General features: G+C 31.6%; 5 protein-coding genes across 5 annotated transcripts; 2 read left to right on the forward strand and 3 right to left on the reverse strand.

Annotated features, from left to right (window-relative positions):
• Positions 1 to 337: 337 nt before the first annotated feature.
• Positions 338 to 4821, reverse strand: LOTGIDRAFT_158895 (hypothetical protein; the record flags this gene model as incomplete). Its single annotated transcript, XM_009052311.1, has 5 exons — positions 338 to 492; positions 895 to 1947; positions 2807 to 2953; positions 3254 to 3397; positions 4653 to 4821. The coding sequence occupies 5 exons, from the start codon at positions 4819 to 4821 to the stop codon at positions 338 to 340; spliced, it is 1668 nt and encodes a 555-aa protein (XP_009050559.1).
• Positions 4822 to 7042: 2221 nt separating this feature from the next.
• Positions 7043 to 8682, forward strand: LOTGIDRAFT_213741 (hypothetical protein). Its single transcript, XM_009052312.1, has 4 exons — positions 7043 to 7185; positions 7504 to 7577; positions 7981 to 8198; positions 8573 to 8682. Exons 1-4 carry the CDS (start codon positions 7047 to 7049, stop codon positions 8589 to 8591), a joined length of 450 nt encoding a protein of 149 aa, XP_009050560.1. The 5' UTR covers positions 7043 to 7046; the 3' UTR covers positions 8592 to 8682.
• Positions 8683 to 8785: 103 nt separating this feature from the next.
• Positions 8786 to 13188, reverse strand: LOTGIDRAFT_187172 (hypothetical protein). The gene is made up of 9 exons (XM_009052313.1): positions 12742 to 13188; positions 11830 to 12306; positions 11308 to 11441; positions 11013 to 11109; positions 10510 to 10605; positions 10158 to 10328; positions 9914 to 10039; positions 9511 to 9611; positions 8786 to 9250 (listed from the first exon to the last, which is right to left on the reverse strand). Exons 2-9 carry the CDS (start codon positions 12253 to 12255, stop codon positions 9103 to 9105), a joined length of 1299 nt encoding a protein of 432 aa, XP_009050561.1. The 5' UTR covers positions 12256 to 12306; positions 12742 to 13188; the 3' UTR covers positions 8786 to 9102.
• A 2152-nt stretch (positions 13189 to 15340) lies between these two features.
• LOTGIDRAFT_113851 (hypothetical protein) lies at positions 15341 to 16126 on the forward strand (the record flags this gene model as incomplete). Its single annotated transcript, XM_009052314.1, has 1 exon — positions 15341 to 16126. One exon carries the CDS (start codon positions 15341 to 15343, stop codon positions 16124 to 16126), a length of 786 nt encoding a protein of 261 aa, XP_009050562.1.
• A 225-nt stretch (positions 16127 to 16351) lies between these two features.
• Positions 16352 to 26265, reverse strand: LOTGIDRAFT_231265 (hypothetical protein). Its single transcript, XM_009052315.1, has 19 exons — positions 25985 to 26265; positions 24569 to 24766; positions 23700 to 23974; positions 23345 to 23459; positions 22823 to 22954; positions 22559 to 22606; positions 22331 to 22379; positions 21859 to 22007; positions 21332 to 21508; positions 20972 to 21142; positions 20708 to 20815; positions 20432 to 20556; positions 19864 to 20083; positions 19523 to 19640; positions 19209 to 19277; positions 18906 to 18981; positions 18598 to 18667; positions 18209 to 18315; positions 16352 to 17821 (listed from the first exon to the last, which is right to left on the reverse strand). Exons 1-19 carry the CDS (start codon positions 26051 to 26053, stop codon positions 17797 to 17799), a joined length of 2301 nt encoding a protein of 766 aa, XP_009050563.1. The 5' UTR covers positions 26054 to 26265; the 3' UTR covers positions 16352 to 17796.
• Positions 26266 to 26288: the final 23 nt, after the last annotated feature.

Consider the following 26288-nt stretch of genomic DNA (forward strand, 5'->3'; position numbering starts at 1 on the left):
TGTCCTGTTTGAGACATAGCAGCTATTACTATAAGAGGCGTTTTTGTGGGTCGATTCGATTAGGTATTACGATTTGGTGCAGTTTGGTTTAGATTAGCAGTGGTCCATCTTGGAAAAGCCTAATCGAATCGCCTAACCACCTCCTGGGACGATTAGGACAATTAGCCAAATCAGTTTAGGTAAACTGGCTCACAAATGTACCGATTAGCCTAATCGTCCTGGCTCACAAACACACAAAATAGCTAATCTACCTAATCGAATCGGCCCACAAAAACGCCTCAAATTAAAATATTGTGATGTAGTAAAACAAATAGTTCAAATGAAATGGAATGAGCTGTTATATTTCCTCTTGGATTTCTGGTTTAATGATCGTTTTCTGGTCTATTTTTTGAAAGACTGGTTGTAGCAGTAAGAAAAAGGCAGCTAGTAAAGCAGATGTACCTAGAAAATGGTATGATGATACATATGTTCCTGTTGTATCCTTTAATATACCTGAAATTATACAGAAATAAATCATCAGAATTCAAATCACATTGTCAGGTATCAATTCAGAAGCCTTCTGCTTCAAATAAAATCAATCTGGAGTTTGAATGAGATAATGAAAACCTTTGACCTGTCAAAAATACTCACAATATTTCTGGCCTATCCCTTTATCTAGTAAGTAGTAGGGCCTATACAAGACCATGTAATAGTGTATAATAGTGAAAGGGGAATAACTCTTTTTATAGACCAAGACTACAAAATGTCAATAACCTGGGAATCATAGCCGTGTATATAGATTTCATAATATGAATAATGGCGTTAAGAACAATGCTCTGAATGGTTTTAGTTGAACTCTATTCCGATCTAAGTTCATTACACCGACATTACACACAATAGCTCCGAATAACTTACCTATAATTGGATGATATGCTGAAAGGAAGGCACCATGAATAATTTGCAGGAAGCTCATCGCTTTTGGTAGACTTTCGATTCCTAACAAATCAGTCACATAGACAGCTATAAATGTACCATAAATATTACATACAATACCAAATATCGTTACACATACAAACTGACTTGTATAGGACGTATAAAACCTCATTAAATGGCAGTTTATCCCAGCTATAGATATAGCTAACATCATTATAGTCCTTAATTTAACATACTTTAAATCAGCAAAATATCCTAGAGCCAGGCGACTGACAAAATCTACACTTCCTATTATCATAAGAAATATAGGTACATCGGCAGGGTCGCCATTGTATTCAGCTAGGATAGCCGGTAAGTAGATAATATAGAGATATATAGGTACACCAAATGTACTAGTTAAAAGTATTAAAATAAACAGTGGTCTCTTCCAGATTGAGAAATCCAGACTTTTAAAAATACTAACAATATCCTTTAAAATAGTCGATTTAGGTCTTGACTTCTTCTCTTCTACTAATGCTATTGGAATTGATGCAATGCTGCCGACGAATGACGTCATGGTTAGAAGACGTGGTCTAAGTTCAGATTCACACAGATCCTGGTCAAAATCAGAAGCAACGTGGTGGTATCCGTTTTTTTTCTCCGCTATTACAGAGCGAGGCCGACTTTTAATGGGTTTTGATGATTTTTCTGAAGAACAACTTATTTGGCGAGGAATTAGTTCTGCTGCAGTGTCTTTTGACTCTGTTTCCACAGTCAAATTTGAAGCAGATGAGGACGGAGACAGTTTTTCATGCGGTAATTCTAATGGTCTTATTAATAAACCGAAAACAACAAGATGAAGTTCTATTCCAGTAAAAATAAGCAGCGTTCCTTTCAGACCGTATGTATCTAGAAGAAGTCGACACAAGGCAGGGAATACTAAGGCTGCTATACTAACACCACTGTTACTTATTGCCAAAGCAAAGGCTCGTCTTTTATCAAAATATCTACTAACAGCCACAATATTTACACCCATAATCATAGATTGACCAATACCTGAAATAAAATCACACGAGTAAGCGGGACACAAGAAGTGTGAGAGGATGTCTGAACGTAATCTTTAACAGAGATTCACAAATAAAAGTGCTCAGTGTCAAACAATTGCAAAAAATCATACCGATTGTCACAGTGTTAGATCAACGTATGATATGAGATACCATAAGTCAGATAAACCTACGAAAGGGATACATGGTATAATGTTACTTTATGGTTGGGTGTTTTATGTGTGAAATATTGAATGTCAGATAAACCTATTAGGAAGAATAAAAATTTATGATGGAATACGGAGTCTTCGGTTAAACCACCATGCGAATATGTGTGTCAGATAAACATGTAGAGTGTAATTGAAAAAAAAGTGCTATGAATACGGAGTGTCAGATAGAATTATGATTGGAATGCAATGCAACGCAAAGAGTGTCAGATTCATGGTGGAAATATCGGGAACATGGAGGATCAGATGAAATTACGATGCGAATATGAAGTGTCAGATACATTTAGGCCTATGATGGAAACATGTCAGATTACATTATGATGAGAACATGAAGTGTCAGATAAAATTATGATGGGAATATTGAGTGTCAGATAAAATTATGATGCAGATACGGAGTATCAAATTTAGTGATTATGGGAACATGGAGTGTCAGATGGTAATAAGGAGTGTAAGGTAAATTTTTTATACGAATACGTAGTGCCAGATCAATAATATTGCGAATACGTATCGTAACTGAAAAATATTCTGGTAAAAAATTGGATGGATACGGAAAAGGATGTAAGGTATAACGATGGCAGAAACTAGGAACTGTCAGATAGGGTGCGCTCAGATGTGCTCAATATATTCTAAAAGGTATAGACTTACCCAGAAAAATAGCCTGAGATGCTATAAGCATAGTTATATTTTGTGCGAACATGGAAGCTAATACGCCAAGAGATATAAGGATACCACCAGTACATATTATTTGACGTATTTGAAATCTTGGCAGTATTATTTGCATGACAATGAAAGCTGAAATAAAAATTTTACTATTAAAATAATGTTAGATGTATTAATTTAGAGCGATAAAGAAATATTAAAACAGAAAATATTAAATAAATATATCAAATACTCGGCATTCAAATGATGTTTGACAATTATTGACCTTAATAAATTTTACCACGGTTAAAAAAACTAAAAAATGAGAAGTAGTTAGATGGAATACGTTTAATTTTTCAGATTTGGAGCAACAATAAGATCGTAGACATCACAATGGGAAATTGTAAATTATACATGGTAAAGAATTGAAAACGGAGATTGTATAAAACTTACAAGATATAGAGAATATGATAGAAGTGAAACCAAATATTAATGTAGTAGATGTTGTGGACGATTTAAAAATTCTTAAGAATTCAACAAATAAAATACCATTACACATTAGATAACCTACTAAAATGGCAGTGTTTCCCATACATGCTGAAATTAAAGGAATTTGCTACAGTATATCATTAAATGAAATCAAAAGTGGTTTTCTTTTTTAATATGGGAACTTCGCTGTCCTTTGCACAAATCCGATTGCTGACCGGTCTAACGTCTGTGGTTCTTGTAATTCCAGATTATTTATCATATTATGACATTTAATTTAATACATGTTGCATAGCTTGCCAGACAAGGTAACATACGCCCACTACCAGCTGTCAAGAATGATAACAAAATCTTTAATGGCTTAATAATCTTAAGATAGTGGAGCACAGCCATATACGCCCACCATGGCATGCGGATGGTAACAACGAAACATCCATTTCAAGTTTCATCAAAATCGGTTGAAAACTAAGAGAGTAATAGCATATTCAAGATTTTGGGGGAAGGGCAATAACTCTGCTTCTAACGGTAGAAAATAGCTCAAATTCGAACTTGATCTTCGTGTTATATGTATACACATACTGAATTTCGTTTGATTCCATCAAAAAAACTTGTTTTTAGAGCGTTTACAAGCAAATGTTGACGGACGGACGGACCGACGGACGGACATAGAGAGATGTGGGCGTATAAAAATCATTTAAAAGTCAAGGCAAAAACCTGAAACAGTTCATCAAATTCAAACATGAACAATGTCTCATCGCTGTACACTCAAGGGCAAAAATAGTTCATCCGATTATTACCAGTTACGAACTCGACTCATCAATATATACATGCATACCTACTTTCATCTAGATTGGATAAAAACTGTATCGTGCCTGCAAGCCGAATTTGATAAGTTTTTAAGTCAAGAGCAATAACTCCGAAACTAATCATCCGATTTATCAATTTCAAACTTGACTGATATCTCATCAAAATATACATGAATACCAAATAATTTCATCGGGATCAGATAAAGACTGTCGTCTCTATCGTGCCGTTCATCCGATTATTACCAATTCCGAACTGGACTGATATCTCATCAATATATAGATGAATACCAAGTTGCAACAAGATCGGATAAAAACTGTAGTCTCTATGTGCCACAAGGCAAATTTGGCGCATTTTTACTAAGTCAAGGGCAATAACTCTAAAACCGTTCATCCGATTATTACCAATTTCAAATTAATTGAGATCTCCTCAATACATGCATGCATATTTCCATGCATGCGGACGTATAAAACTATATCATTAGTTGCAGAAAATCTTATTTTAGTACTCTAGAACCGACTCTGGTGAGAATAGCAGAATAGCAGCAGGCCTATATACTTACCAAAGGCGACAACCCAGGCCCAACCTCTATCAATAGGAAGATTTCTGATACTTTCTTTTTCTTTAGCATCTTCTTCGACTTCTTCTTTAACTGCTTTGCTTTGTGTCAATGCTATCTCTACTTCTGTATCATTTACAGATACTGAACTGCTATTTTTACGGGGAGCCATGTCAACTGTTTATGTCACTATCTACTTACACCATAAACTGTTATATCAGAACATATATCATAATCCTATAAAACATCAGAAAAAACTGTTAATTTCCACGTAAATCATCCAACATTATCACTTCCATTCCATGAAATCTTTGATTAGGCTATACCTTTATACTTAAATATAGTTAGAGACTTCACTCAATCAACCGAAATTCATGCAAACCAAGATTAATTGTAATGTTCAAACGCATCATTAAAGCTATTAACAGTAAATTGGCGACATACGCAATAGTAATAGGAAATCAATATATTATATTATATTTAACAATTATATATTATACAATTAGAAATATCATATATTATATGGCTTTAACTATGAACTTCTAACCAATAAAGGCAGATTTCACGAATTATACACCAAGCACGATGATAGCCAATGTCCATCCGTATCGACCACTCTGAATCAATCCTTGTGCCCAATCGATATTTAAGTCTACCTTACAGATCGTGTCATCAAGCACCGGATGGTTAGTCTAATAGGGGGACTGATGATAAGATAAACCCCTAAAGGTCAATGAGGTATTAAAATGTCACCGCCAAAAATCTGACCTCAAACCTTGACATTATTCTATAATATTATATATCGGTGATACCATTTCATCATTTTTACATAAAAACACCCTCTATTCATACTCTTATCTGTGTATATAGGACATGTATTTAAAATATAATTTATAATATCCATGTTGACTAATCTATACTGGTCGAAATCGAAATCGGGTTATTATATAGTGTTAATCTACATTGACCTTTATCTAAGTTAATAAGAAATAATTATCATTAACTTTTGTCCATTCTCAATCGAAATGTTAATTTGAAGGAAATATTCTAACTAACGTCTTGACCACTAATTCGAAATGCACTTCTCGGACTTATTAACAAGAGTATCTTTTTTTTTTTATTCAAAAATGACCCCCTATCACCCCCTCTCCCCTTCCTAAAAAATGCATAATACATTCTATTGATACAGAAAGTGATAATAGTAACTTCAGGCAGTAATCTCTACTTTCATGTAATATGTATGTATGAGTCAGCAAGATTTCCACTGCTTAAAAAACGTATCTCTCTTAATCCCTTAATCCGAACTACGCTTATGTTCATCTGCAATGTTGTGCCAACCTATCGGGAACGGTATATGTAGAACAAGTTGTTTAATATTCTGTATCTACAAAATTCTTACATACTTACTTTAAATGGTGAATAAAATACGACACACGATCTATACCAGTCAGCGAAGTTATAACAAATTAATCAAAGTTGAGAGGAAAACCTGTTTTGACGAGATTTTTTTCTTGAATATACCAAGATAAAGCCCGAAAGTCTTTTTAATAAATCATTTATTTCATCATTTTCGGCAATAGTTCGTAACTTATTCTAGTAATAGTTGACGTAATACCATGTAAAAACTCATGTTTTAGATAAATTTTAAGTTGATAAGAGATAATAAAAACTTGATTTTTTCCGTTCGATAATTTAGTAATCTTAGATCTTACCTTGGCTTTAATCGGTGAAAAAAAAAACCAAATGAAATAGGTTTAATTTTTAACTGATCTAACGTTTCTAAGCTCGGATGAGAATTCGATATGTTGGCTTCACGAAGAGACGATAGAACACCCTAAAAATAAGGAAAAGCCCTAAATAAAAATATCAAAAGATTTAACGCTTTTTTCTGTTTCTTTCTTTTTTTTTTACTAAAAAGTATGAAATAAACAGATTGAGAGATGAATTTGATTGGATATTACCATCAATTCTCAATTATGATTGCATAATAATCCCCATAAATATTGGTACCTAAATAATCTCATAATGCCAAGACAAGAATTTTATTTATAGACAACAGCTTAGAGTGAGAGAATTTCAGAATATTGAAATAGAAGCATAATTATATAGCTGGATGCTTTTCATGTGCGATATGGAGAAATTAAGTTTCAAATATGAATTCAAAAACATTTTTATTTAAGACAAGAAGCTTAATATAGATTTAAATTTGCTCGTAAAGAAATGTGAATTGATAGGCCCTAACCTGTGGCTGAAACGTTCATGTTATATACATAATATAATATTACTTACAGATTTATCATGGCATGGCATTATTTGTAGTCTTACTGCCTTTGTTAAATTTGATTGCTTCCCTTATATCTATTTTTTCGTGGTGTCGCTACAGTTTGCCACATCAACATGGAAGCCTTGTACAGCATCCCCTTTACAGTTTTAGAGTGCCCTAATCTGAAACTTAGGAAGCCGTCATGGCTAAGACAACCGTCGGCAATGTTTATGTTTACCTTAGTTTTGTTATCCTACTTTTTAGTCACAGGAGGTAAGCACTTGATGCATATTGCTCGAAATCATAACGCCATCGGGCTATGACATGACTATGGAAGGGGATATTATGTCTTTCGGCCTATAAAATGATACTGTTAAAAGCATTCTTTGGCAAATGTATTTAAATGAAAAATGAGTAGATGCAGTAAATTATTTTGAATCAGTTGACACCCTTCCTGTTCTCTACTCTCAAATGGCATTATATTTGTGTACTACTTCATCAATTAAATTTGAATCATCAATAGGCTTCATTGAATTGTCTAAAGTATATACTATGGGACTTTTATTACTGACCGTATTGATAATATTACAGGTATAATTTATGATGTTATAGTTGAACCCCCAAGTATTGGGTCCACTACAGATGAACGAGGAAATTCAAAACCAGTAAGTTAGATAAAAAAAAAATCTATAAGTACAATCAACTGCAAAGAGTACAATCCCTTTTTGAGAACTACACCTTCTTGTGGTTGGATGTTGAGAGTGGTTTAGTAGGCAAAAGTATATTATTTCAATCAATTAAACACATATGATTAGGTCTTATAATTTTTGTTTAATGCAGTAGTACAACACCAGCACACAGACTATTATTTTGACTTTGAGTATGGAAGGGCATATGTGTTATCCCATAGAAACTGTCTTTGGCATCAGATCTAGTACTGGTAATATTTTTCGTAATACAATCACCAAAGTTCAAAGTGGATTCTCTCATATCTTGGACTTGCTAGATACAAACTTTTTCTTTGGGCCTTGAACAAATTGTTAATGTGGGTGTTCTTGTATTTTTCAGGTTGCCTTTATGCCTTACAGAGTTAATGGGCAGTATATTATGGAAGGACTAGCGTCTAGTTTTCTCTTTACATTGGGTGGTTTAGGATTTGTTATATTAGATATGACCAATAAACCATTAATGCCCAGATTAAATAGAATATTATTACTCAGTATTGGATTTATTGCTGTTTTAATATCATTTTTTATGTGTCGTGTTTTCATGAGGATAAAATTACCGTAAGTATTTCACAAGCACTTTTATTAATATTATAATCAAATGTAAAGTCTTTAAGCAGCTGGTCAAGAAATGGAATTCAATATATTAAACTTTTGATTAAAGTGAGATTTGTATGGCACTCTTCAATATTTAGATACGTTCAGTGCCCATTTTGACTGTTCACTGGAAGCTGACAGTGAATACAATTATTTAACAACTTCCCCCTCTATAAGACCTGATGTAAGATCAGTTATTTATAGCTATGCCACCATACTGAACTTGTATTAATCCTTCCTTACTTGGGGAATAGTGAGAATTTGATATTGACATCTTGATACACTGCCTGTGTTTATTCCTTTTCATGTTAAACATTTGTTGTATTTTTATTTTTCAGGGGTTATTTACAAGGTTGAAGACATACAAAACAAAAACAAAAATTTTTACGATCTTTATTTCTATATTATTTTTTTTTTTCAATTAATACAAAAAATAAATTTATTTAACAAAATAATTGGCCTTTTCTCATCCCGTTACACCATCTTTTTGCATCACTAGCCTTTGTTTATATTGATCTTAGTGCCTAGCTTCAATGTCTCAGATGCAGAAAAGTAGGACGTAAAACTCCATTCATTTCATTTTCATTTCATTGCAATGTCTCAGAATCAAAGAAGTTGAGTTCTAATCCTGACCTATTGACTGTCAGTTTCAACAAAGATCTCTCCAACAATATCTTTCCAATGTTCAAAAGTGTTAGTCTTGTGAGGTGCAAGACATCAATAACCAAAGTTTTATTACTCCAGAAATGGGGCCCACTTGCTGTGCTGCCGTACTTTTAAAAGATGGTCACAGCTTGTAAACCTGGGCTCATGGCGTTCCATTCAAACTGAATATAAGCTTACTGAAAATGTTCTGTGAGTTATAGCATCAACTAGCAGGCATATAATTAGGATCAAGATAATTATAATCACCAGGCATAAATCTCATATAATCCTGATCTAATATAGGTTCACTTTCTATCTTATCTATAGCTTTTAATCTGTGACTTGAATTGTGCTCACTGTTTTCAAAATTGCTGAAATACAAAACAGTGGGTGTGAAAAGTTAATAATTGAACTTTTTTGATAAAAATGCCAACATACACCCGATACCACTTTTCAGTACAAAATACTTCCTCATTTGTGATTGATATACTTCCTCGTATGAAAGTTCATTTACTGCTACCAATGTATTGCCAAACTGTTAATGGATTTTGGCTTTAGGTTTGCAGTTTGGTTAATTAGTACTTGTTTTTTTAATTTTTTTATTTCATGAGATGCCAGAACTACAACAAACCTGTCAGCACAATAATCACAGAAATCTAAAGATTGGGATGAAGGACAGTCTGAACAATGCCATCTTACACCAACAATAGGATCAGTACCACAATTATCACACTGTAAATAAATAAACCAATACATATAGACAATATACATCCACTAACCTAAATTCTATCAGTATATCAGGGGCTAAGTAAATATTTGTCTAATGGTGCTCATATTTGAACTCATAAAACATCTTGTAGGTATAAACCTACACATCAAATTATACAGACAAAACTATGCCCTTTATTTCTTTTAACATGTCCATTTCCTTGGCTGTAACTCTATCAATAAATTGACAATCATGACACATTCTTACTAACATATGTCAGGTTATTGACCAGTGCAATAATAAACACCAATGTTAATCAACTTACCTTATAACCATCATGTTTTAAACTTTTCTTCTCAGATGCCAGTTTTTGTTTTTTGATTAATTTTAATTGAAGTATTTCCTTATATTCTGGAGTATTTCTTAATTCTGCAGGAATCTCCTCTTCATCCTAAAAAAATGAACAGTGGAATTTTAATTTAGAGTTTTCCATAGCTACTAATTTCACCAAGATGGAGAAGTAAAATGTAACATACTTCTATTAAACTAACTGAAAAACTATTACTTACTGATATATCACCTAGTTGATTAGTTTGAGATGTATCTATATCATAACTACCATTATAACTATTAGTATCATCATCATCTTCAGACATATAAACTGGTGGTTCATATGATTGGAGGAAGGTAGAATGTTGTGGAATGTTGGAAAATCTTACACCATAGCCTCTACCTAGTGTCTATAAAATAATAAATTTTTCTCACGACATTGAATTGTTTTGTAGTCATATGTATGTACTTTACAATGTTAATTGGACCTTGGCTTACTTATTTTCAAATTATATTCAATAGAGTTTAACTTTTCTGTTGCTGATGATGGGCAATGTCATGTGAAGTAAGTTATATACTATAAATACCTACATATTTTCTATTATCTCTGAGTGTTGGGGTTCTACCTGGTATAGGTAATCCAGCTTTAGCTAACTTGATGAAGTATTTTTGAACTCGACTAGCCACCTAGGAGATAACATATAACGAGTTTCAGGATATCTTGATATAACCATATCCCAAAAATTATCATTTCAAATAATTTGGCAACTGATTGTTTCCATCTCACCTTAACACTTATCAAATTGCACCAAAATATCTATTGACTATACAATTCAATGAGAAATATATTACTGATTTGTGTTGCAATTACAATTGACCACTTTATTTCATAATATGGCATTGGAAGAAAAACTATTAAAGCTTTCACTGTGCTGAATCTGACCACTAAATCAAAACCTCCCTGAGAGCAATTCAAATCTATACACTTCACTAAAGCGGACTTGCTATCTATTGCACTAAAGAACCGGTCATCTACTTAGAACTGCCTTCAAACAAGAGGTACAAAATTCTGTATTCTTTCAATACAAACTAACCTGTTGTGCTGTTCTATTACCTAATGCTGTCGCTATTTTATGATATCTTTTAGCTTCAACATCTTCTGGTGGATATTTTATCAACAAATCTTCTAATCTATTTAAATATCAAAACAGAAATCAAGAAATATGAAAACTTAACATGTTGTTATTCAGAGTTTCACGCTGTGGAATCTTCAGACAACTGAACTATTTCAGTCTGCATCCCTACTGAATTAGATGTAGATTCTGGAAACATCATCATGTGCATTATTTAATATAATGCACTAGCATAATATTTGTCTATTCTGTTTACCTTTTTTGCTCTTCTGATGTCCAAAGTAAATTAAATGTTGCTGATTTATTTGGATCTTTTAATCGCCCTCTTACGACATCCATATCAACCTCTTCATTAATTAACTTAGATTTCATACCACTAGTAATACCACTCTGATCTATAATACAAAATTATCAACATGTTTCCATTCTATCACTTGGACTTGGGAGAAATTAAGAGAGTTTGATATTAACCCATTACTAGGTAATCTTTTAATGACATTTAGGGGTAGAAATCACTTTATAAACACACAATATTGTGGCATAAATTATATCAAAACATTGTTTACAATCAAACACAGGAGAAGTAAGTTTATACCATAAACTGGGATCCTTTATGTAATCAGATCAGGTGTCTCAGGTTTGAATTCCCTTTTAGGATGTTTGAAATGGACAGAGATTCCTGTTTCTGTCATGGAGAATAAATATCTTAGGTATAAGCTTATATTATTTTAGGGATCAGTACAGTCCTGCTTGTTTTTGTTATGGATATCAATTATACTTTATCTTGTATCTTACCAGTTAAGCTATCTTCTGTTAGTTGTCTTTTTATTCTTGTCATATGTTTGTGATTGCCAAAAGAATTAAAATCAACAGAACTTGTGTATTGTTCCCAATTTATTGACGGTAAAGATGGAATGTCTAGATCTTTGGGAAATCCTAGATCTTCTGCCTTTTGAAGTTTTTCAACAAAATTGATGGGATCAGCAAGTGCTTCTCTCTGTTTTTTACGAAGTGTGTCAATATCTTTTACAGCTTGTATTCTCTGAGATTCTAATATACAAATAGTTTTCAGTAAACTTTGATAGTCTGGGTTGCCTTTTAATGCAATGTGATCAGATTCAAAACAATACACATCTCGTAGTTCTTCTGGTTGTTTACAGTCATTGAATACATTGTCATCTTCACTCATTTTATTGTTTGCCATTTTTTTTCCATCAAAATTAGTCTCATTTATTCAATAGATTTTCTGTAGTCTCTGAAAGAGAAAAGAATTACCAGTAAATAAGCTTTTGGCTTTTGTGGCTTGAGTTTGGAACTTCATATATAGAAATATAATAAAAGTTTTATGTGTTATGTTTATTCACTGTGAAACAAGACCTTAAAAGATATTTTTAGACAAATGCATTGAGATGTATATAAATTATGTCAGTCAATGTCTAGGCCTATATAAATAGGAATTGGGCCAAAGAATAACTTGTTATAAGCTTCAGATAAAAGTGCTACTACGTCTTAGAATGAATATAAAATTCAAGTTCTCGAATAGGTCAATATGAGTTTATATTCATCAGTTATCTTACCTGGTGTCATTAAGTTACAACAGAATCCCTGTAAAATCTGGAAAATTCCTAAAAATAAGTAATTATTGAAAAGGAGTTTTTCAACCGTTAATTGCATATTTATGGATACTTACCAAATTTTTTGGATTTATTTTATGGCACAAGGTATATCTGCTGGCTCTTATTCGCCAAGTTTAAAATTCTTAAATTTTATGTTAATTCTAGTATCACTTTAAGCAAGTTTGGGATGTTACAAGCTCATAAAATGTTGTTAACTCTCTTAGCCTCATAAATTGTTGTGTCATTCACCTCGACTAACAAATGTCAAAATTAACTTGTGAGTTCTTTAAAATATTAAATGGGCTCCATTTCGAATTTTAGTCACACCCTATGTATGGAAATAATTTTCTCCAAATATTTACTTATTTCTGACGACTATTGATCAGAAACCAGCATTGGAAATTCTGATTCATGTTTTTAATTATTCTATACATTCAAAAGTCCACTGATTATTTCTCAATCCATTAATCTGATTTTTTTTCGATTTTTGTAACTGAAAGACAGACATGCTTACATCCAGCATTAACGTATTTGTAAGTAAATGATTGGCTAAAATTCTTGATATTTTCCAGCGAACCAATGAAATGTCTGTATTTTTCAATATGGCTGCCCCCGTGAGAAGCTGCGTTTTATGAGCGAATGTAAACAAAGTCGATATCTAGAATCCATGTCTGAAAACTCTGAACACATTAATGGTCTTCTGGTAACATATTGTTTATCATCTGTTTTCGACCAGTATTTCCTTTGATTGACTCATCAGTTCAGTTGCTTTTGATTAGAGTCCGAGAAAACTATTCATTCCTTCCTTCTTCCGGAGTTCCTTGAATCCTTCCAATCAATGTTTACTACATAATCGCATTTAAACAATTCTACTGCCCACTATTGTTAGGTTTACTGTATCAATTCTAAAATCAACTTCAAAATAGTGCTGAAAGTCTTAGATAGTCTTTGAGTCCTTGAAAAAAGTATCATTATGAATAATGATTTATGAGATGGACCCTGAGACATTCATTTTAAGACAAATACTAGCCTCCTAGTTATGATGATGCCATTTTTTTTATTTTATTCTTTTATCTATGCATGATCCGGCAGCAATTTTTATATTATCATAATTTTATACTTGCTTTATATTTCAGATAATCATTCTAGTTACATAAAAGACAATATTAGAATTAGGCAATATTCTCTCTTCTGAGAGAAATGTGTTACAGATGGAATCACTTGGCTGAAATAAAATTAAACTTAAACCAAGATGACAGCTTACAATTTCACTGTACACGAGCTTACATACATGATAATAACTTGTATAAGAAGGGAACAGAGTTAGTCTATGATAGCGAAGACAATAGTCAAAGTGGTAGTGAAGATAGTGAATCAGACATCATGAAAAAAATGGGGCTTCCTTCAGCTTTTGGTTCAAAGGACAAAAACAGTAAGAAAAAGAAAAAGAAGGGAAAGAAAGCAAATCAAAAATACAAAAAATGTTTGGATATAATAGAAGATGAGAATACCGAGATGGATTTAGATAAAAATGACATTGATACATTATTTCAAGGATATTGGGCACAGTATGGTGAAACTATTCTATGGCAGCAATGGTTGAATAAATACCCTGACTATATGGATAATGAGACTCTAGCTAGTAATGCTTTACCTGTTATAGAACTTGAGATTACAACAGAAGAAGATAATGATATTTGTGAAAAACAAAGCAGTGAACCAGCAGAAGAAACTGACACACAAGTTGGTAACACAGATAAAAATGGAGAGGAAGAGTTAGAAGGTACAGGTGATAAGCAAGAAGCAGACAATAATCATAAGAAGAATCAAGGATGTGAGGATAAAAATAATGTGAATGAAGAATTGATGAATACTGATAAGGACCAAGAGATGGTAGTCAGTGAAAACTGGGTGGCATACAATCAGGCAATAGGTAGCACACTAAAACATAGATGTGAAAAAGATACAAATATTGAGAATTCAGTGGAACCAAATGACAATATAGATACATTTAACATGATGCACTCGTATGCTGAACATAGACATGTGGACAATGAAACAGGAGAGACTGGTGAGATTGAGTCACAATCTACCAGTAATGATGTAGCTGAAGACCAACAAGAGGACATAACTGATAACTACTGGACAGATTTATGGAATGAACATTATGTAGAACTGTATTGGTATCATTATAATGAATTTCTCAAATCTTACACCAATATGAAAAGTAATAATGAGACTAACTGTGTGGATGAAGAACTAAAACGAGACTGTGTGGATGTCGATGTTGATGAAGTTGATGACAATGGTGCTGAGGAAATATTTAGTCAGGAAAATGAAGCCATTGATATTGAGGAAGGAGACAGTACTGTAGTTAAAGAAGATAAAGATACTATTGATGAAGAACAAATTGAAAATCTTCCAGAAAAAAAGTTGGAGGAGACCACTGCAGCAGATGCTTTAGAATCTTGGGGTTTTAGAGCATCCACATCATTTAGTAGAGAAATGCCATCCTATGCTGATTTAGACTTGTTTGAATTTGTTGACGAGAAAAAAGGGAAAAAGAAGAAGAATCGAAAGAGACACATTATAGAAAATAACACAGGATCATCCAAGACACCCAGTAAACTCCAAAAGAAGTTAAATGAATTAGATTATGATAAAAACAATGATATGTCAGAAAATGTTGATGTCAAATTAGATAATACTGAGAACTCTGAATTGAATACTGAGGATAACGTATTACCCGAAGGGACTTCAAATCAAAAGAAAAAAGGCAAGAAGAAGAAAAGAAAAGGTAGATTAATCCAACCGCCTGCTGATATACAAGATGATAAAGAACTGTGTAAATATTGGTATCAACGTTATCGTCTATTCTCTAGATTTGATGAAGGAATACAACTAGATAGAGAAAGTTGGTTTTCTGTGACACCAGAAAAGATCAGTGAACATATCGCAGAACGGTGCCAATGTGACGTGATAGTGGATGGGTTTTGTGGTGCGGGGGGCAATACAATACAATTTGCATTATATTGTGAGAGAGTTATAGCTATTGATATAGATCCTGTTAAAATAGAGCTAGCTCGTAATAACGCTAAAGTTTATGGTGTAGAAGACAGAATTGAATTTATAGTGGGGGATTTCTATAAGGTAATGCCATCTTTACAAGCTGATGTTGTGTTTTTAAGTCCACCATGGGGTGGTCCAGAATATTTGAACAATAAGAACTATGATTTAAACAATATGGCATGTTTAAATGCATTTGACATTTTCAAAATAAGTCAAAAAATTACCCAAAACATTGCTTTTTTTGTACCAAGAAATACTAATATAGATCAATTGACAGTTTTAGCAGGGTCTGGTGGTAAGGTTGAAATAGAACAAAATATTCTTAATTCCAAGTTGAAAACAATTACTGCTTATTATGGTGATCTATGTCTTGATGGAGAAACTCAGTGATTTTATGTGTATTGATTTCATTTGTATATTATAGAAGAAAATGTTATTATACCTTTATGTTTTTTTTTTTTCATTCTTTTCGCCAGCTAAAGACTGTTGGCTTACATTACATATCATCACACAATCTGTACATAGGTCAGAAACTAATTCATCTGTAGTGTCTTAGCCAATCCACACTGTAGATAGCAATACAATTGATCATATATGATTTTAATAAAACAACTTAATTTCAATTATTTTTATTTCAATAATTTACAAGTAACCAGATAATGAAAAGCAGAAGAAAAAAGTAACAGACATTCAGGAAATATTTGCATCAAGAGAAAATGACATTTCATACCTGGATAACAATTCTCTTCACTACAGACCAGAAATGAAGTAAAGTTTAAAATGGGGTTGATAACTTTATAGGCTGACTGAATGAAGAAACACGGATTTCTGATAATTGCACAATTTATTTCACTTTGTGCTGAAATGTAGATTTAATACAACAAATTTATTGATGTGCTATAAATCCCTCTAATCCTATAAATTTTCAACATTTCACTCTCTCCATTCCATTGTGTGTTACTTGCGGATGACTTATTTGTGTAGTTTTAGTACATTAATTTCTTCAAATGACTAATTAAAATAATTCAATGGTTAACAACAAAACACCAGAGAATTTTCATGTTGCTTTATAGCTTTTTTTTTTCATTATATACATGATAAAATTAACAACTTTCTTCATATTACAATACAGGTATTATCTTTTTTTTATGTAATTTTCATCCACCTGGTGTTTTGTTATAAATCTGATTTCCAGGACAAAGTATTTCTCTTCATGACAAGAATATATAGTGTATAGAAAATTCTGATGTCACCTTTTCAGGTTTTATCAATAATTTTATTTGTTAAAGCACCCAACAGGATTTTCATTTTTAGTGTGGCCTGTAAAATTGAAAATTAGGTATATATAGTATAATTTAACAATAAAAAAAGGAAATTATTGTAAATAGTTATTAACACACATCTCTAATGCATAATTGGGAGGCAGTTAAAAAACTTCTTCAAACTATCACTATTAGAAATATCTTAGTTTTATATTCAACTTTCTCTCAACATGTTAGAAATAAGACCAGATAATGCCAAGGCTAATTCTACATTTCAGAAAAGGTATGAAATATATAGAACTTTTGGAAGTCTAAATAATGCCTCTTCTGTGGCATGGATAATATAGAATTTAAAATTAGGCTTGATATTACCTTGACTGACAATGAAAACTGAACAATTCCACTAAAAATTAATTAAAAATAATGCTTAAACTGTCATATTTCAACATTTAAACACTTCTTTATAGAAATTCAAGTAACTTGTGAGGTATAGTAAGGGAATTCATATCAAAGTAAGTAAAGTACAGTAAGAAGACTTGAAGTATCAGTAACTTGTTGTGAATGTTATACTATAGCGGTGAGCAATGGTGATATATCTCCTGATTATTTCATATACACTCGTTAATGAAGCACACTTTAATAAATTCCTTTATTTGAATCAAGCAGAGCGTCAAAGGTCACAGTGTTAATCCACCATAACAATCCTCCTGTTTTTCTGTTCAATAATTAAAATATTTACATGTCATATAAATAAGACTGTTTATTTTTGTTTATAACTATAACAAGTTCACATCACAATTAGGCCACATAAGTATACACTTTCCTGTAAATAGAAATTACATCAAATTTATCCCTAGTAAAATAATATTAGACTTGAATTTATTACTTCTTCCCTCAGAGTGAAAATGTTACTGGACTTATTTCATTAAGTAACTTATAGATCAATCTGAACAAATAATGGTCTTTGCTTGAGAAATATTAAAGGCATTTTGGATGGGAAAATAATAATTTCTTGTATGAAAAATGGCCGATATTGACCAGTTAAGGCTACTGCTCACAACTGGAATCAATTTGAAGGTCACAGATTATGACCCTAAATAGAACACAGCAACCAATAGCGACTGCAACAATTGACCAGATTGTCTTAGATTCTCTCAGATTTTATCAAAAGTTTAAAGAGTAAAGAGACTGTAGAAGAATAATGACTAACCTATCATCTGCTGATCGTGCTAAATATTCCCTCTCTATTAAACCTTCTATTCTCTTCTTTATAACAACTGGACTAGGCAGGAAACGTGGCTTTAACATTTCGGTACACTTAAATTAAGAGAGAGATATATAACATATAAGACCTGGTAAATCTACATGTATGTATAACATGAGAGTATGAGAATATGAGATAGAAATGGTAATAGTAGTAATTTAATGAAGCCAAAAGTGACATTTCATTTAAACGGTGCATTGCCATATTAGATTGCTTCCTTTTCTTTGTCTTATTAGATTGCTTCCTTTTCTTTGTCTTATTAGATTGCTTCCTTTTCTTTGTCTTAATATAATCTTCAACTTTCGTAACACTAACACAATATAAGTCTTACTTACTTCTGCTATAAGGACATTGTGTTGAAGTTTTTTCCTAGCTTTCATTATTCTTACTAAAGCAGCTTCTATTGTAGGATAGAGTCAAGGAATTATAGACACTCACATACAAATACAAATTCTAAAACTGAAGCAAATTCACATACATTAAAATAGATCAAATATTTATGAACCTGTGAAAAAGGTTTGTCATCAGAATTGATAATTCTTTGGCTAAATGGTTGTGGCCAAGCAACTGATTAAATAATGGAATAGCCTGGAATAGCCTGGAATATATATATTTTCTTAAATTGAGAATTAACAAAGGATATTCATGTTTTCTATCTTCATCAACTTTATTTCTGGTTTCTTTTCTTTCTGGTTCAGCTTCTCCTTTATTAGTAGCCACTGTAAATATATGATGAATATTTTAATTTACATGAATATAAAGTTACAATAGCTATACTGTACAATTAGTTTCAGAAGGACAATAGGAGAAAACATCAGCTGACTTTAAATGGTCGCAATGTCAAGGGATAAATATGTCATTTTCTGCTTTAGTTGAAAAAGAGAAAAACAGGGTAACTTAAAAACTTCCATTGGTAGACTATAAATAAAGTTCAGTTCAGACTTACCCATCTGTATTCTGACTCTAAATAATTTGGATGTAAACTGATCATTGACTGTAAATATATGACCAGCCTCTGTAATATTAAATATAATTGAGTTAAAGATTGTGATGACCACATAAATCCAATGGAATTATTTCTATTTTATACAGTCCTAGCTGCCAGGTTGAAATTCATTTAAAGACAGGAGCAACAAAAGCTCCTGGAATAGATAAAGTGCAAAGTAGGAACTAAAGTCTTATGCACCAATATAAGATATAAAATATCCAAGGATAATTGACAAAACTATCACCAGTTTGAACTGAATAAAGTTAACATACCAATTTCTTTAGTTTTTGGGTCTTTATGTAAAATTCTCTGAGCCAATTTTCCTACAGCTAAAGATTGTAGAGCTCTGGTTAATTCTCGTTCAGGAATATCAGTATGATTTTTGATCTCCTGTAATATAATCACACATTTATCAGTAAATCCAGTATATTTGTAAGCTCAATGACATGAGACACAGCATCTGATAGATGAAGCTGCATGATGTAGCAATGTTAACATTCAACCTAGTAAAAGTAATGCTTATAATAAATGTCTGATACATAAAACACATCACATCATCATGGGTTATATTTGATATCAACAATTTACGATGAAAATCTAAAGATCTACATACCTCAAATGTCCATTTTTCTCTGTTATTATTAAATAACATTAATATACACATCTGATAGGTTGAAACTTGTAAAATATGTTTTCGTGGATTCTTGGCACTGGCTCCATTACTGCTCTCTCCTTCATCTTTTTTTGGACCATAAAATGTAGCATGAAGATCAGCAGAACCTAACTGAGGTTGTAATGTTAACTGGCGACCACTATGTTTTGCTAAATAAAATCTGTAAGAAATTTAAGGATTGTTAAATAATCAACCAGAATTAGACAGGTTTTCTTTGTTGAATGTTTTACTACCTTGTAAGCTTAAACTGAGTGATTTTGATAAGAAATTTTGAACATGTCAAATGACCTTAGATCCAATACATAAAAAAGGATTTTTCAGTACTCAATAGATTTTTAAGATGCACATGCTCTCGTACTTACATAATTACTTGTCATACCATGTAAACACAAATGTAACAAACAACCTTACTAGATGATTACTAACAGTTGATACTAATATCTCTTAAAGAAGGCAATGTATAAAACTTAAGATATTTTGAGGTAAAATAACTGTTAAATATACCAACCTTCTAAAAGCTTCAAAAGCTGTTTGTGCAGCTGATGGTATAGAAGATCTAGGTGTAGCAGATTGTGTTGGCCAGAATCCAGTAGTTAATACTCTTACAGTTAGATCAACTCCACTTAAATTAACCTAAATATATACAGATTATTATAATTACAAATTCAATTTCAATAACAATGAATAACTATTACAAATGGTTTACTTCCAAATATATATATGCTAATTTCAAAAAGATAAATAATTGTAATAAAACCTTGCAGGTCACAATTTCTAAACTCACCTGTGCTTGTTGTACAAATAATTTGAATTCTTCATTAATAGTATTAGATACAGTCATATCTTTAAACATTCCTTCTAATTTAGATGTAAATTGACATCCACATTCAGTCTACAATACAAAATTGTTGTAAAATAAAAACAAGAGTATTACCTTAATGGCAGTAATAAATAACCAACCCTTACAATGACCCCAACCTAGTTTCTATAACCTGTCTCCACTGTTTTTAATATTTTTGGTTTTTGGTGAATGTAAATATTTGCTTACCTTTAATTTAGAGATCATATTTTTCTCTGAATCATCTGAGACACTTTTATTTAATAACAATCTACGAGCTAAATGATGTTTATAATAACGTTCAAATACATCTTTCTCTTGTAAATAACGAAATAACACCATAGATTTATCTAATACATTCTCAATTTCTTGTTCTGTCATCTACAATACCAAATATTACATAATACAATTTTACATGCGTAAATATAAGTGTTTTCAAAAAGTAGAAAAAGACCACATTCACAACTCATCTTGAACAATACCTAAAAGTTTGATTATCTATTTAAATCAGGCATACTTTATCACGTTATGGAAACAGTTGGTCCTAAGATAGATTAATTAAATACCTACCCCTTTTACACCTTTCTTTAATTTATCATCTATAAATAGTGATAAATATTCTGGTGATTTGGCATTTAAATTAATAAAATATTCAAAATCCCCAGATATCATCTGTTTAAACAGTTTATCATCACTGAATGATTCGTGTAAGAAATGACCAAATCTGTCTTTTAAATCCAATAAACTCTGAAAATACAAATAAAATAGAACTATTTGTCACACCTGGCAAAGCAATTTATTTACCTTCAATATAAACCCACAATTCACAGTGATTCTGACAAGTAAGCATAATGCTAACATAATCAAATGAGAGTTCATATAGAAAGTTTAATGTAGTTTGTTGTGATCTAGAATAACATATGACAGACACATTTCACTGGTAGTGCTTTGTTTTTGCATTGACACTTTTCACTAGTGAACATCTGAAATGATCTAGGATGGCTACTTGACTTCTTGCATTTTAGCTTTATAAAGCTTATAACCTTTGATGTAGTTGAATGAATTTGGTTTTCTTATTGTAATATGTTGCCTTTTACCTGTATATATGTGATAGCATTCTTAGCTTCTTCTCCTTCCTCAACAACTAAAGCCTTGCCTTGTTCTCGTAGATATTTACTGATACAATTACACATAGTCTTTAAACCATTAGCCACTCTCACACATAATTTATACATACACGCTAAATCTAGGATGGAAAATATATATTTATTTATATTATGTATAGGGAATACATAGAATACATGAAAAGATCTAAATCAAAAATCAGAAAAAAAAAGGTTTTAAAATTTAATGTGAAATCATACAGACTACAGAAAAATGTCTGCCTTGGATGATTCCATTGTAAAATCTCAAAGATCAACCATATTAATAACGTTATAGATATACAAATCAATCACTTTACAATCACGATATATTTCAATACAATTACATAATAAACACCAGAAATTCTAATCCTTTAGCTTGTATGCTATAAATCTAATGTCTATTAAATAATATCAAACAACTTACCATCAGTTTTATTATTTTCTAACATATGAACAACACCAGAATTCTCCATCTAAAAATAGAATTTTAATCAAAATCTTATTTTCAATTCAATTTAATTACTTAATCCAAATAAATAATCCTGTTTCAACTATCGATCTATTTTCATTAACAATTTTAACACTGAAGGAAATCACAAAGAGACAACAACACACAAAAGGTGATTTCAACAATGATTTAATAGCAACTTACCTCTACGATAGTTTTCATGTGTTTGCCTATCAACTCATCTTCTAATACCTACAAAAACAATCATTTTTGTTTAAATATTCATAATCATAGAATAGAAATGGATGGTTTAATTACAGAAATATTTGTTTACTGACAAGATTGAAATAGTTGCAGTCCACATCTTCACAATATGATTGGATTGTACACTAGTGTACAGCCATTTTGTTTCCAGTCTATCAATTTAGGCTCTGATTGGTTGTATAAACACAATCCAACGACCCTTACCTTGACTATAGGTTCTTCTGTTGATTTATCTAAATAATGACTGGCTCGTTCTGCTTCTTCGTTAATTCTAGCTTCAACTTTCTTTATATATACAGAAGCTGAGTTTTCAGCTAAAAACTTCTGACTTTCCATCTACAATAGAGAACATCAAAAATTTTCTATAAATCTTTCAATTTCAAGACTTTTAAAGTTTTGATTTCAGCCTTTTTTCAGTTTTTTAAGTATTTTTTTTTTCACTTTTCAAACTTTGTCGACAAATATATACACAAAAGACAAAAGAAGATTGAAAATATCAAGGAATTGAAATAAATTAATGTTTAACTTCAAAGAAAATAAAACCCAAAATAGAATTCAACAACAAAAGAAGAATTTACCTCTTGCTGTTGTGTCAATAAGAGAAGAAAAGAAAGACAGTAGAGAAGTAAAACAAAATGCAGAAAATATAGAAGGAGAAGTTATGAGAACAGTATAAAAATGATACATTTATAAGATTTAGCAGAAAGTAGTATATCTAGTACTTACTCTAAAGAATTCAGCAGATTGTTCAAGGAAGGGACGTTCAAAATCTTCTTCATATACACATCTAGAATCTATACCTAATACCATTAACATTTGACAAGCATTTTTTACAGCACCCCTATAAAATAAATATTTCATGTTTATGTTTTATTTGCTCACAACGGTCACTTTGTAATACTTTCAATATATACTTCTTTAAGAGTGTACCAAGAATCTATAAAACAACAAATTTTGCGATATCGGCTGTTAGGAGGTTGTTATATATAGCTTTAACATAAAAACAAGAATGTGTTTCAAATCCTGTTAAATTACAATGGAGACGAAAAATCAGAAGAAAAGGGTATATCAATTAGCCTACCTATCAACCACTTCCCCTCTCCTTTCTTTGGCCACCATTTCTAATAAAGTAGTTTGTAAATGATCTCTAATAATAGGATTACGTACAACTTGATCACGAAATATTATTAAACCTAAATTATAAACATTATCTACATTGTTCTGTTGTACATAAACACGATCCATATACATCAATATATCTCTAATCATCACCATTGATGTTTGATGATCATTCCACGCACTATTTAATGTCTGTAGAAAATTATTGTTTAAAGCTGCTAACACATCATCTCGCACCTTAAAAATAAAAATTATCAAATTTGATTACAACTTAAAACAACACTGGGTAGACTTTCAGAAGCACAAGCAGTGGAATCAGGATTGTTTTTACCTATAGGATGGTTCAAGCATGTAATAGACTCTCAGACGACAATCCAACTGTCTATCAACTGAGCTATCACACTGTTTCATCCCAGCCTTATAGGGAAGTATTGACTTAAACATAGTTCAAAAGTTGTTAACTCCTTTTCAGGAGATATTCACATAGCCAGACACGAGCATGGGCATGGATAAGTGATGTCCAGAACTAAATATCTGACCAATCCATGAGATAAAATTATTGGGTTGTGGAAGCAACGGTTGGATAAATGTTATACGTTGTTGCTAAAAGAACATATGGTCACAGTATGGTCCTGTGAATTCCATCTCTTATCTATTGAAAGTTTGATGGCATTTTCATATTCCAAATAGACTTATCCAAAATCTAAATCTAACATAGAATGTAAATTATCCCATTCACCACTTGTTTGAGCACCAAATTAAGTCAGTTTAGGTTTTTGAAAATTAAGGAATTGAAAATGAAAACAGCCAAATACCGATAAATAATTATACCTTATTAATAAGATGATCTGTAACAACAACACGTAATCCAGTGTACAGTTTTTCACCATGTTTATGGAGGACCATTGTGTAAGCATTTCTATATAATTCTTCAAAACTTAGACCACTGTTATTTTTTTTCTGAATTTCTTGAATGGCATTTTTTAACAATGCCCAAATATTATTCACATACTTTTCATCCATAGTCATCTACAAAATTAAAAAAAAAGTCTATTATAAGCTTGTCTAAAACATGTTAAAATTTTTTCATCAAAAGTATTGACATCACAGTTGAAAATCAGTGATGTCACTTTCCTTGGTAGTTGCCAAGTAACAAAAGAAATAAAAATATGACTTCATAAGTCGATGAAATGGCATCACGGAATTTTAACTGACATTACATACATATCTGATATCTAAGAAAGGGTGTCTTTGTGTTCTGGAAACATGTTGGACTTTCCAACTTCTTAATATTTCTTGAGCAGGTTACATATTTTGACTGTGTAACCATGTGTTTTGCCCAATCAATCTTGTCTTACCTGTTCCTCAGACGTGATATACGGTAGTGATTTTGTCACTATCTGTATATCAATATCATTATGTCTGAGGAACTAGTACAGATATGTTAGGTAAACATTGAGTGAGCTAATTATTATGATCAATTAAATTTGAACCAGTAAATAACTTTGTGAAATGTCGTCTATATGAAAGAGTAGCTAGGGAAGATTGATATGGGTGAATAGATTCTAGCATTTTATCTCTCTTACATTGAGATTTTCAATTTCAGGCCACAAATACAATATATAACGGAATTTGATCAATTGTAAAGCATTCAATAACATCTGTCTCAAGTACTAAGGTCACTCTAAATTAGTCTACATTTTACATATGTATGGATGCTATTATTCATATTTCATTGCACTAAAAATATTATAACTTAGTTCTTTTCATTCAGTCACTGTAACCAACAATTCATTGAAGTCATGTCAAGTCATGCTTGGTTGTCTGTCTATGTACTTTTGTCGTATTTCACTGATTATTTCCTATACGTAGTGATATGCAATATCATTATCAGTATAGTCTATCAGCTCAAAGTCATAACCAGTAAGGTAATTGTTAGTCTTAGAATCAGTTTGTGTTCATAGAAATATAGATCTAATTAAATCTAGGCTAGATATTTCAAGAACAAACAACCTTTAAAAAAGAAAACTAATCATAGAAGATAGATGTAAACACTAATATCATAATAAGATCTATTTTTAGATCTTTTTTGTCCTGTCATGTCATTTGTTTATATTTGGATCCTCTCAAAACTACAACAGACAATAACAGTGTTATAAGCTCAAAATGTATGTCAAACTGGCAATTATCAAGCAAAATATATATAACTGAGTATACTAGGCAAGGAAATCATAATTAATTACTTACAGGAAACGCACGGATGCGCATTTTGGTATCTTTCCGATTTTGAGAAGATCTTCCCAAACCACTCGACATTTTAACTTCTATATTATCAACTTCAGAGCCAAAGATTAAGAAAATCAACAAGCAATTCGTAAAATTTCGAACTTAATTAAAAATGATAAGCCATCCCACTATAATCTTGACGGATTAACTATGGCTTAATTAAGGTTTGAAGCTTGTTATGGCATCTTTTGTTATCAATGTATATAATTTTCTGTATCCTAAACTGATCGCCATGAAACCTCTCTGAGCCGCATCACACAGAAGT

Source organism: Lottia gigantea (assembly GCF_000327385.1).
Source record: "Lottia gigantea unplaced genomic scaffold LOTGIsca_18, whole genome shotgun sequence".
Lineage (NCBI taxonomy): Eukaryota > Metazoa > Mollusca > Gastropoda > Lottiidae > Lottia > Lottia gigantea.